The sequence below is a fragment of the Sprattus sprattus genome, assembly GCF_963457725.1.
Source record: "Sprattus sprattus genome assembly, chromosome: 13".
Taxonomy (NCBI): Eukaryota; Metazoa; Chordata; class Actinopteri; order Clupeiformes; family Clupeidae; genus Sprattus; species Sprattus sprattus.
The window spans coordinates 2,741,431-2,753,584 of record NC_137911.1 but is presented as its reverse complement, the minus strand read 5'-3'; the positions used below and the strand labels follow the sequence as shown (position 1 = coordinate 2,753,584).

The 12,154-nt window shown below is 39.3% G+C and overlaps 1 protein-coding gene across 1 annotated transcript in view; it reads left to right on the top strand.

Moving 5' to 3' along the window:
* The window catches only part of ttll5 (tubulin tyrosine ligase-like family, member 5), a gene marked incomplete at its 3' end in the record, with an annotated part of 150,725 nt that overhangs the window by 95,409 nt on the left and 43,162 nt on the right, over positions 1-12,154 (top strand). The window contains exons 17-19 of the mRNA XM_080850554.1: positions 8,411-8,473; positions 8,849-8,881; positions 9,060-9,205. Of these exons, the coding sequence (XP_080706680.1) occupies positions 8,411-8,473; positions 8,849-8,881; positions 9,060-9,205 (242 nt within the window). The remainder of the gene's footprint in view (positions 1-8,410; positions 8,474-8,848; positions 8,882-9,059; positions 9,206-12,154) is intronic.

The window sequence follows — 12,154 nt, the reverse complement described above, 5'->3', positions numbered from 1 at the left end:
CTTCACAAACATTTTCAGCGTATTTCTCTTCAAGAGACAAATTTGGAATTTATGAAATACTAATAAAAACAATGAAAATATCATTAATTGTTCAAAAGGGGTGATACATTTAGTGAAGTGAAAGTGAAAGTCTTCTCTATGGCAGAGGTGGTGTAGACACACACACTCTGAAATCCACCTCTGCATTTAACCCATCCAGTGAAGTGACACACACACAGTGAAGTGAGGTTACACACTAACCCGGAGCAGTGAGCTGCCTTTGGCGGCGCCCGGGGAGCAGTGATGGGGGTTAGGTGCCTTGCTCAAGGGCACTTCAGCCGTGGATGTGGGCATGGGAGAGCAGTGGTCTACCACTTCCCCCGCCAAAATTGTTCCAACTGGCCGGGGATCGAACCGGCCACCCTACGGTTTCCGGCCTGAAACCCTAACCAGTAAGCCACATCTGCCCCTCGTAGTGATCAGTGTAAAGAACAAGTCCGAGCGGACAACAAGATGCGTCAACTCAACTCTGCCACCTTGTGGACACAGGAGGGAATTACAATTGAAAGAATGCGTTTCAGACAGACCGACCGACCGACAGACGGACGGACATACCCTCTTATAGAGATGCCGGACGCATCTAAAAATACAGAAAACATGAGCTTGTGGGGGAGGGATTCAAATGAGTTGCAACTACTTAGAGTAGTATAAGAAAAACTAGGCTGGATGCCAGCCGAACTTAGCCCCGCCCACAACATTTGAGGTTGGAAAGTTCGGCATTGCTCCGTTGGGACAGAATTATGCCAGCACCAGAGCTGTTTGTACCAATCAAATTGTCAGGGCGGGCCTTATACGATGATGGACAGATGATCAACAGTAATGTAATCAACCACGTCACCAAAGAGCGCTTGGGTTGAATTATTTTTCTACAAACATGGCTGCCGCTGGAAAGCTGAGATGTGTAGATTCTGCCATCGAGTCTGTTTTTAGAAGACATCGACAACGCATTCGTTTTGAAAGAGGAACAGAGAAACACGATCAAGGCATTTGTCGATCGAAAAGACGTTTTTGCCTACCTTCCTACGGGATTCGGTAAAAGTTTAATTTATCAGCTGGCCCGATGGTCTATGTTATGGTCATACTATGTTGCTCTGATTGGCTGTAGGTCTATCCAATTGAGCAAAGAGGCATTTTTTTTCCTGGTTCGGTTGAAACACGCCCCATAATGACAGCTCAATGGAGCAGTATCATACTCATATTCTGACTAGAATCATGAGTATGACAACGTCAGGCTAAAGAAAAACACCAATATTCTTGGTAAAAACATTAACAGTAGCTAGTTCACATACACTGTATATTCATTTAAGTCTATTTCAGATTAGAGACCTAAAATACATTTTATTCAACAGATACCATTTAATACTGCCTTATTATTTCAGTGCATCAAATGCCCTGTATTGTTATTCCTAGGCTTCTTATTACAGTGCATGAAATGCCCTGTATTGTTATTCCTAGGCTTTTTATTCTTATTCCGCGTACCTTTTTCTGCGATTAATTCAGCTCGAACCGCTTAACTTAGAAACTTCGTTCAAACTTTGTCGCGTAGGTCTTGTAAGGGACACTTAAGCTATGTTTTTTTTCACTTTTCTAAACTTTATACTTTTTAAGATATTAAAGAAAAACGAATCTACATTTTCCCATTGACTTACATTGGGCCATTATGACATCATAATAGGGTCATTAAACTGGCTTGCACCTGTGCTTCACTGACACCTGCGCCAAGGTTCCTCTTCTCTCTGTCCCTCTCCATTCAACTGTATAACTAGGATTATTACTGTAAGAGACACCTTCCATACTTTACTTTTTTTCTCTCCGTTTTTTTCTCTTTATCTGTCCCAGTCTACTCTCTCTCACACTCCATCTCTCTGCTTCACTCCATTTTCCTCTCCTTCTTTCAATATTTCCCCCTTCATTCTCTTGACTGTCTTTATCCAGAGCCACTCTTGTTCACTCTTCTGTCCTCTCTTCTTTCTTTCTTCCACTCTTCTTTCCTTCTTCCACTCTTCTTTCTTTTCTTCTTTCCTTCTTCCACTCTTCTTTCCTTCTTTCACACGTATTACAGTGCATGAAATGCCCTGTATTGTTATTCCTAGGCATTTTCTTCTTATTCTTCTTACCTTTTTCTGCGATTAATTCAGCTCGAAACGCTTAACTTAGAAACTTCGTTCAAACTTTGTCGCGTAGGTCTTGTAAAGGACACTTATGCTATGTATTTTTCACTTTTCAAAACTTTATACTTTTTAAGTTATTAAAGAAAAACGAATTTAAATTTTCCCATTGACTTACATTGGGCCATTATGACGTCATAATAGGGTAATTAAACTGGCTTGCACCTGTGCTTCACTGACACCTGCGGCAAGCCTTCAAGGGTCCTCTTCTCTCTGTACCTCTCCATTCAACTGTACAACTAGGAATATTAATAGACACCTTCCATACTCTACTTTTTTTCTCTCTCTCCTTCTTTCTCTCTATCACTCTCACTCTGCTTTCTCTCACACTCCATCTCTCTGCTTCACTCTTTTTTTCTCCTTCTTTCAATATTTTCACTCTCTCTTTACTGTCTTTATCCAGAGCCACTCTTGTTCACTCTTCTTTCCTTACTTTGTTTCTTCCTCTCTTCTTTCCTTTCTTCTGTCCTTCTTTCTACTCTTCTTTACTTTCTTCCACTCTTCTTTCCTTTCTTCTTCCCTTCTCCACTCTTCTTACCTTTTTCTTTTCTTCTTTCCTTCTTTCACTCTTCTTTCTTTTCTTCTTTCCTTCTTCAGCTCTTCTTCCCTTCTTCCACTCTTCTTCTCTTTCTTCACTCTTCTTTCCTTCTTCCACTTTTCTTTCCTTCTTCCACTCTTCTTTCCTTTCTTCTTTCCTTCTTCCACTCTAATTTCCTTTCTTCACTCTTCTTTCCTTTCTTCTTCCCTTCTTCCACTCTTCTTTCTTTCTTCCACTCTTCTTTCCTTTCTTCACTCTTCTTTTCTTTCTTCTTTCCTTCTTCCACTCTTCTTTCCTTCTTCCACTCTTCTTTCCTTTCTTCCTTCCTTCTTTCACTTTTCTTTTCTTTTATTCGTTCTTTCTTAACTTTTGCATTTCATGCACTGGTATTTCCTTCAGGAAATGCCTTTTCTAGTTTCCTTTCTTCTTTCCTTCTTTCACTCTTCTTTCTTTTCTTCTTCCCTTCTTCCACTCTTCTTTCCTTTCTTCTCTCTTTTCTTCTTTCCTTCTTCCACTCTTTTTTCCTTCTTTCACTCTTCTCACTTTTCACTCTTCTTTCTTTTCTTCTTTCCTTCTTCCACTCTTCTTTCCTTTCTTCACTCTTATTTCTTTCCTTCTTTCACTCTTCTTTCTTTTCTTCTTTCCTTCTTCCACTCTTCTTCCTTTCTTGACTTTTCTTCTTTCCTTATTTCACTCTTCTTCCCTTCATTCCTTCCTTCTTTCCTCCTTTCACTCTTCTTTATTTTCATCTTCCTTTCTTAACTTTTGCATTATCTGCAGAACCTCTTTACTGTCTTTATCCAGAGCAACTCTTGTTCACTCTTTTTTCCTTTCTTCTTTCATTTTCCACTCTTCTTTCCTTCTTCCACTCTTCTTTTCTTTCTTCTTTCCTTCTTCCATTCTTCTTTTCTTTCTTCACTATTCTTTCCTTTCTCCTACTCGTCTTTCCTTCTTCCACTCTTCTTTCCTTTCTTCTTTCCTTCGTCCACTCTTCTTTCCTTATTTCACTCTTCTCTCCTTTTCTTCTTTCCTTCTTCCACTTTTCTTGCCTTCTTCCACTCTTCTTTCCTTCTTTTACTCTTCTTTCCTTCTTCCACTTTTCTTGCCTTCTTCCACTCTTCTTTCCTTTCTTTACTCTTCTTTCTTTTCTTCTTTCCTTCTTCCACTCTTCTTTCCTTCTTTTACTCTTCTTTCCTTTCTTCTTTCCTTCTTTCACTCTTCTTTCTTTTCTTCTGCCTTTCTTTACTTTTGCATTTCATGCACTGGTATTTCCTTCAGGAAATGCATTTTCTAGTTACAGTGCATGAAATGCCCTGTATTGTTATTCCTAGGCTTCTTCTTCTTCTTCTTCTTCTTCTTCTTCTTCTTCTTATTCTTGTTACCTTTTTCTGCGATTAATTCAGCCCGAACCGCTTAACGTAGAAACTTCATTCAAACTTTGTCGCGTAGGTCTTGTAAACGACACTTATGCTATGTATTTTTCACTTTTCTAAACTTTATACTTTTTAAGATATTAAAGAAAAACGAATATAAATTTCTCCCATTGACTTACATTGGGCCATTATGACATCATAATAGGGTCTTTAAACTGGCTTGCACCTGTGCTTTACTGACAGCTGCGCCAAATCAAAGGAACCTCTTCTCTCTCTGTCCCTCTCAATTTAACTGTAACTAGGAACATTAAGACACCATCCATTCTCAATTTTTTTTTCTCTCCATCTCTCCATCTTTCTTTCTCAGCCTACTTTCTCTCACACTCAATCTCTCTTCTTCACTCCATTTGTATCTCCTTTTTTCAATATTTTCACTCTCTTTTTCTCTTTCACTCTTCTTTCCTTCTTCCACTCATCTTTCCTTCTTCCACTCTTCTTTCCTTCTTTCACTTTTCTTTCCTTTCTTCTTTCCTTCTTCAACTATTATTTCCTTCTTTCACTCTTCTTTCCTTTCTTCACTCTTCTTTCTTTTCTTCTTCCACTCTTCTTTCCTTTCTTCACTCTTCCTACTTTTCTTCTTTCCTTCTTTCACTCTTCTTTCCTTCATCCTCTCTTCTCTCCTTTCTTCACTCTTCTATCCTTTCTTCTTTCCTTCTTCCACTCTTCTTTCCTTTCTTTTTTCCTTCTTTCACTCTTCTTTCTTTTCTTCTTCCTTTCCTAACTTTTGCATTTCATGCACTGGTATTTCCTTCAGGAAATGCATTTTCTAGTTCTTCTTCATCTTATTATTCTTTGTACCGACTTCTGCGATTAATTCAGCTCGAACTGCTTAACTTTTTATTTATTTTTTTCATAATAGGGTCATTAAACTGGCTTGCACCTGTGCTTCACTGACACCTGTGCCAATGTTCCAAGGCTCCTCTTCTCTTTGTTCCTCTCAATTTACCTGTATAACTAGGAATATTAATAGACACCTTCCATATTCTACTTTTTTTTCTCTCCATCTTTCTCTTTATCTCTCTCAGTTTACTTTCTCTCACTCTCCATTCCTCTGCTTCAATCCATTTTCTCTCCTTCTTTCAATATTTTCCCTCTTGACTCTCTCTTACTGTCTTTATCCAGAGCCACTCTTGTTCACTCTTCCCTCCTTTCTACTTTCTTTCTTCCACTCTTCTTTCCTTCTTTCACTCTTCTTTCCTTTCTTTCCTTCTTTCAATTTTCTTTCTTTTCTTCTTTCCTTCTTCCACTCTTCTTTCTTCTTTCCTTCTTCCACTCTTCTTTCCTTCTTTCACTCTTCTTTCCTTTCTTCTTTCCTTCTTTCAATTTTCTTTCTTTTCTTCTTTTCTTCTTCTCTCTTTTCTTATTTCCTTTATTCTTTCCTTCTTTCACTCTTCTTTTCTTCTTTCCTTCTTCCACTCTTCTTTTCTTTCTTCTTTCCTTCTTCCACTCTTCTTTCCTTTCTTCTTTCCTTCTTTCACTCTTCTTTCTTTTCTCCTTTCCTTCTTCCACTCTTCTTTCCTTTCTTGACCCTTCTTACCTTTCTTCTTCCACTCTTCTTTCCTTCTTTTACTCTTCATTCCTTTCTCTTCTCCTTCTTTCACTCTTCTTTCTTTTCTTCTTCCTTTCTTAACTTTTGCATTTCATGCACTGGTATTTTCTTCAGGAAATGCATTTTCTAGTTATTATTATTATTATTATTATTTGTATTATTATTATAAAGATCTTTTATATAAATAATCAGTATAATATGTACATATCAAATATTATATTAAAAGCTAGGAATACAATCAATTCATATAATCACTAAACAGTCAATGTGTTCTGAATATTTAAAAGTAGACTTCATAGTAGAAGTCTACACATATTCACTCACACACACACACACACACAGAGGAGGGTAAGGAAGGGGGGTAGGAGAAATGCCTGCCAGCTGTCTTGCTAGATTTTCTCATACGTTTAACTGGCTGTAGCTACCAACCTAGGCTAAACACCATTGCATTGTGCTGCCAATCTATTAAAAGGATAATGCAACATAATGAATTTGATCTGTGCAGAGACTTGGCTCCCCGGTGTCTATGGACATTAGGGAGAGAAGTGAGCCCTGTGTGGTTTATCAGCCCAGAAACCTGTAAAACTCTTCTGTGGTCCTCTGCTCATGCACTGTTTGCATACTAAGTACAAGCTCCCAACTCAGTGTTTACGGTGTTTTAGTGGCAGTCTGCACCTTGTGTTTAGTGGCAGTCTGCACCGCTCTACACACGCCTCCTAAGGTGACGACACAGAAGAAGTGGTTTTAGAACTGGTGCTTCTGTGTCCCTATCAGCATAGGAAGGAAAAGACATTGACAAGGACATGGAAAAAAGCGAGGAAAAACTGAATACCAAGGAGAAGCCCCACTAACTGCCCCTTCAGGTCATGGTACTTTTCAGTCACCAACAGTGCAGTTGGACTCATTTAACTGACTAGGATGCAAATGTACTCTTCTCGATGTCTGAGACCCAGAGGGAATCCTCAGGACACTATTTCTCTCATCAACTACAGCAGAACATAGTGTTTGTAAAAACAGCAAACTTTCTTTAGGTATCTTCGGTCAGAGTATCATAATGGTAGACTTCACACTACAGGCAAAAGTGGACCAAATCTCCCAAAACCACACGAATCACTGATCTCTGATTTCGGCCTCTTCCATACGTGGTCCTTAATCGGAGTCAGGTCTGATTTTTGGCAACGCAACTTTAGTCTGAACAGTCATGGGAAATCATGCAACTTTAACGTCACTCAAGATCGACAGGGAGTCAAAACAAACATGGAAGCCAGCTGCGGTGGAGGTAGTCCACACACACCTCCGTACAGAAGAAGCAGCCATTGCCCAACATACACTCTCCCTTTCTCCTCATCTTGGTTATCATCTGCTCACTAAATTCATCAACCTATAAATGAAACCAAAACAAGTATCTTTGCTGTGTATCTTTTTATAAATGTATCCTCCAGTGTTGTGCACGTTCACACCACTCATGAACTAGTTCAAAGTTCAGTTCATACAAGTAAATATGAATCGTTCACGTTCATAGTTCACCATTTAAATTCTGAACTCATTCATAGTTCAGTTCAGTTAATTTTATTTTTTTTAAATAATTGCTAATTTTCCAGGAGGACATAGTTTGCACAGAAAGGTACGATTTTTACTGTCGGAAACTTTATCAGATACACAGCCCTGTTGTACCATTTAAGTAATGAATTATACAGGGAACTAACGGTAAGAATGCAACCTCTTAAGCAATGATATGCGACTGGCTTAATCTAAGATATACAAGAGCATGTACAAGAGCATGTACAAGAGCATGTAAGACCGCTCAATAGTTAGTAAAGGTAAACCCTGTAACATGTAATTTGTACATTAGCAGTTTATGCTAAGCGAGTTCATGCTAAGCCAGTTCACGAACACTACCATCATGATGGATTAATTAAGTGACAGTGCTCGTAACAATTATGAGCAAGCTAAACTATAACAAACACATAATGACAAGGTAGGCTACAAAGTCAAACTTACATATAAGCTACATGGACGCACACAACTTCAACAAAGTGCAACGTTCAATTATGTGAAAATATTCCCGAAGTTAACTGCCACTCCATCTAAATAAGCCGTGAAGAGAAATCAAAACACTATCACATGACCAACGGAATTACCAAATATGGTCATTTACCGAAACATGCTCTGTCTTGGCAATAATTACTATGGCCTTTTTAACAGGTACTGAGCAATGACAGGTTGCAAGCATTCAATTTCGAAAGCGTCTTTCCTCAGTAGAAGGAAAACATTCCGTTTTAGCTAGACCTCAGTTGCACCGGACCCAGATAATATGAACGTGTTCACGGTTCAAATTCATTATTTCTTATTAAGTTGCGTTCAGTTCATCGTTCTCGTAAAAATGAACGTGTTCAATCAACACGTTCTTTTGAACGCGTTCATGCACAACACTGGTATCCTCTTTATTTCATGACATTAAAAGGGGTGAAAGATTTTATATTTGTGTGGTGTTTGTGTCACTCACTTGCTCCCTCACTCATAAGAAATGTAGATTGTAAGTCCTCTGAGCACAGTAAGCTTTGTTTGTATTCATAATGGAACTTTGAGTAATGGTGGGACAGAACCCAGTTCTCCACTCTTGACAAGCTCTTAAGATTTGAAGCAAGATTTTGATATGTACTGTCTTTCTGTCCTTTCTTAGTGGTTATCTAGAGCACAAGACAAATATGAACTCCATGCTGGCCAACAAGTTGTTCCCTGGAAGGTGAGCCTTTCCACCACGGGTCGGAACCTGACCACTTTCTTAGAGGAAAAATGCTGTGCTCATGCCTTACATTTACAGAAGAAGATGAGAATACGGAAATGTTTACCTGTTTTCTAGAAAGTACTGTCTGCCTATGTTGCAGTGTATATTTTCCTTCACTGGAGGAAAAGGAAAACGTGTGGCCACAGAAAACGCAGTGTAACAAAAGCTGCTCATATTTCTACCAGAAAGTCTTTGTATACATTTATACCTTATATGATCCATGAAAAGGACTCTTCCTGTTGAAAGTTGTGTTTCACTTCACACTGGTAGGAATTGTATAATGTGAACAGTGTGTGATTCAAATGTTTTGCATTCTTTTCGCTTGCTTTTCAGATATGTGAAAGAAGCCATGGCCTCGATATCACGGTTGGTGGTCCAGTTCTCTAACTGATGTTAGCACTCATGTTGCGCTAGATCGCTAGATACAGACACACACTCACACACACATACTTTGTCTTTTCTTGTCAAAAATAATCACATAACTCATCCTTCATAATTCCGAGTGGTTATGTAAGGAGCAGTGTGTGCTTTGCATGCGGTGTAGAGCGAGTGCAGTTGCCGTACTGGATGGGGAGGGCTGCCAGTCAGATCATGGGCTGCAGTATGAGAAGAAGCTGCTTAGCCTGGAGGCCCGGTGCCTGAGGAGAAGACACACAGCCAAGAGTAGAACAAGCAGCCGGAGAGGAGCTGGTAGGTTTCATTCATCACATTAGAACTTTACACACACACACACACACACACACACACACACATTGGTGAATCTCACAAAGGAAGGCAAGAGGTAGCCTAATTTGTTTGACTTAAATTGAATGCTCTGACAGCAGTTAATTAATCTCACCAGTGATGTAAAAACACAGTTCTTGATCTGCTGCATAGCTTAAGAGGCTTCAGTCACCTGCTCTGTTCTGATTGGGTTCTGGATGGATCCACTGCATCCAATAGAATGAAAAGGATTTGAATGTAGCCTAATTAATGTTGAATACTAGCTGGCTGTTTCACAGCTGCACGCTACACAAGGTTAGGAGTGCAATAAAGGATTGGATGCAATTCCTAGGAGCAGGTTTTAATATTGCAGAATTATCTTGCAGAAAATGACAGGACAAATGATCTGATTCCAACACATCTAGGAGAAATCTGGGGAAATAAATGCTATAATATATGAAGTCTGTCATATAACGTATAACTGTCTGTGTAACGTAAACAGGTGATTGGCCACTATTTATTTTGCCATTATTTGGTCAATAATTCTCAAATTATCATTTATTATTTCATTATGTAATAGTTACATTTAACTATGTAGTAGTAGTATTATTAAATGCTGTTTTTTGTATTGCCGTTAAAAGCAACTATAGAGGATCTGTCTTAGTAGGTGCAGAGATGGGCAAAAATACATAAAAATGTATTTTGATACAAAATACAAAATACCCCTCAAATAAATGTATCAAAATAAATACAAAATACTGTTGCCAGAAAATGTAACAAAATACAATACATGTACTGTTTATACTTTTTCTGAATTTTCAGTTTTCTCACAATTTGGTATAGCACAACATTCAGGTTTGGCAAATTCAGTGGCGTAATGTAGTAACCACAGGGCCAGGTGCAGGCTATTATGACGGGCCCATGTCAGTGGTTTCGTATCCTTTTTTTCATGTTTGTAACCGCCGCGACAGGGCTCTCATTGCAATCTCTATGGCTTCCGGGAGAGCTATCCCCACCGTGCTTTCGTCATACGTAATTGCCAGGTAAGGACTAGGACGCGATCTGGCACTCCGCTGCGAGACTCTCCACTTTGTGAATGAGGCGCACCTCACCTAGGACGCGGGTCTGGCACTCCGCGCCTGGGCGAGACTCTCCACTTTGTGAATGAGGCGCGCCTCACCTAAGACGCGGGTCTGGCACTCCGCGCCTGGGCGAGACGCTCCACTTTGTGAATGAGGCGCGCCTCACCTAGGACGCGATCTGGCACTCCGCGCCGATGAGACTCTTTTTAAAGATCTTAGCCTACTATAAATGTTGTTGAGACTCTTAGTAAAGATCTTACTCATTCTCACAGAGACAAAACAATACACGTAGCCTACTATAAACGTTGTTGAAATTTGTATTAAGTTGAAAGTCGGTAACAAAACAGAGACAAATAGCTACACGTCAAGCAATGTAATTTATTTCCTAAAATACGTTTTACGAATCCAACTTACATTACCACTGCAAACTCACAACCTTACAGATAACGTATAGAAGTTGTACTAGCATTTGTATTCAAAGTTTACACTTTAATCTACCAAAGTACTCATCGTTTAACAATACAACTTCCACAAGTTACAGATTATCTTTGACAACATTGGCGCCCACATATGACATCACACAGATAAATGACCATGTAGCTATTTGTTTTGTCTCTGTGAGAATGAGTAAGATCTTTAGTAAGAGTCTCAACGACGTTTATAATAGGCTCAGATCTTTAATAAGAGTCTCATGTGCGCCCGGGCCCCTGCCTCTATGCAATGCGGCGCAGAGTGCCAGATCGCGTCCTAGGTGAGGTGCGCCTCACCTACAAAGTGGAGAGTCTCGCCCAGGGGCGGAGTGCCAGATCGCGTCCCGAACCTTAGCTCTAATTGCGTATAAGGACATCACGCGGCTTTCATCAAGTCACATTGTGTCAAGATGGCTAACGTTCAGTGCAACAACTCGATTCGCTCTTTGAAAGAACCTCCTTTAAGTCGGTGTACTAGTGAAGATAATTTGACAAGGATCAAGACAGCATTCTAAGTTTTCGACCACAACCCTGTTTTGTGAAAAAAAATTATTTAACATGAGAGTCAATGAGAGAGATCTGGGGTGATTTTCCTTTTCGCCCCAAAAAGGGGCGGGCCATAAGAAGCAACACTTTTGGCAAATTGACTGATTCGACAATGACATTCAGAGGCAGATCAGATGGTCTCGTGGTAGAATCCGACAGAAAAAAAAATCTCCTTCTGCCTAAACACTGGAGAAAGTAATTTGAGTATTTTAAATACAAAAATACTCCACTCTAAAGTATTTTGATACAAATTACATTTTATTTTTTTATCGGCCCTATCAAATACAAATTACAAAATACTCAAAAGCGAATTAACTAGTATTTCAAATACAAGTAATTCAAATACTGCCCATCTCTGAGTAGGTGAGACTGCATAACTGTTTAAGCAGATAGAAATATAGAATTAGAATTTAACATCACTTTCATGATCTCTCCTGACTGCTCAGCCAAACTTTTCAGATTGCTAACGCGAAACAAAGGAAAAAAATGCTGCTTCAGTTCCAAAACTATGCAGTTGCGGTGGGAGTATCTGTAGTAGTCTACTTCCACTGTGCGCAGGGGTAGAGACCTAAGCAAAGTCAACTTCATTTTCCCATCAACACCTCACAATATACTGTTTGATCAAATAAACTAAGCTTGTCCTTCATTACAAAATAACCGGAGAACACCCAGATGTCTCTGCTACTGTTTGCTGGTTCTATCTGATATACTTCACACACACACGCATTATTCACTCAATTTTAACACTAATGTCACGTCTATCCTATAGCATACAGTAGATCTATGTCATTTTTTGTATTTAAATGGCCCATTTCAAATCAGTTCTAATTGCCCTGTGT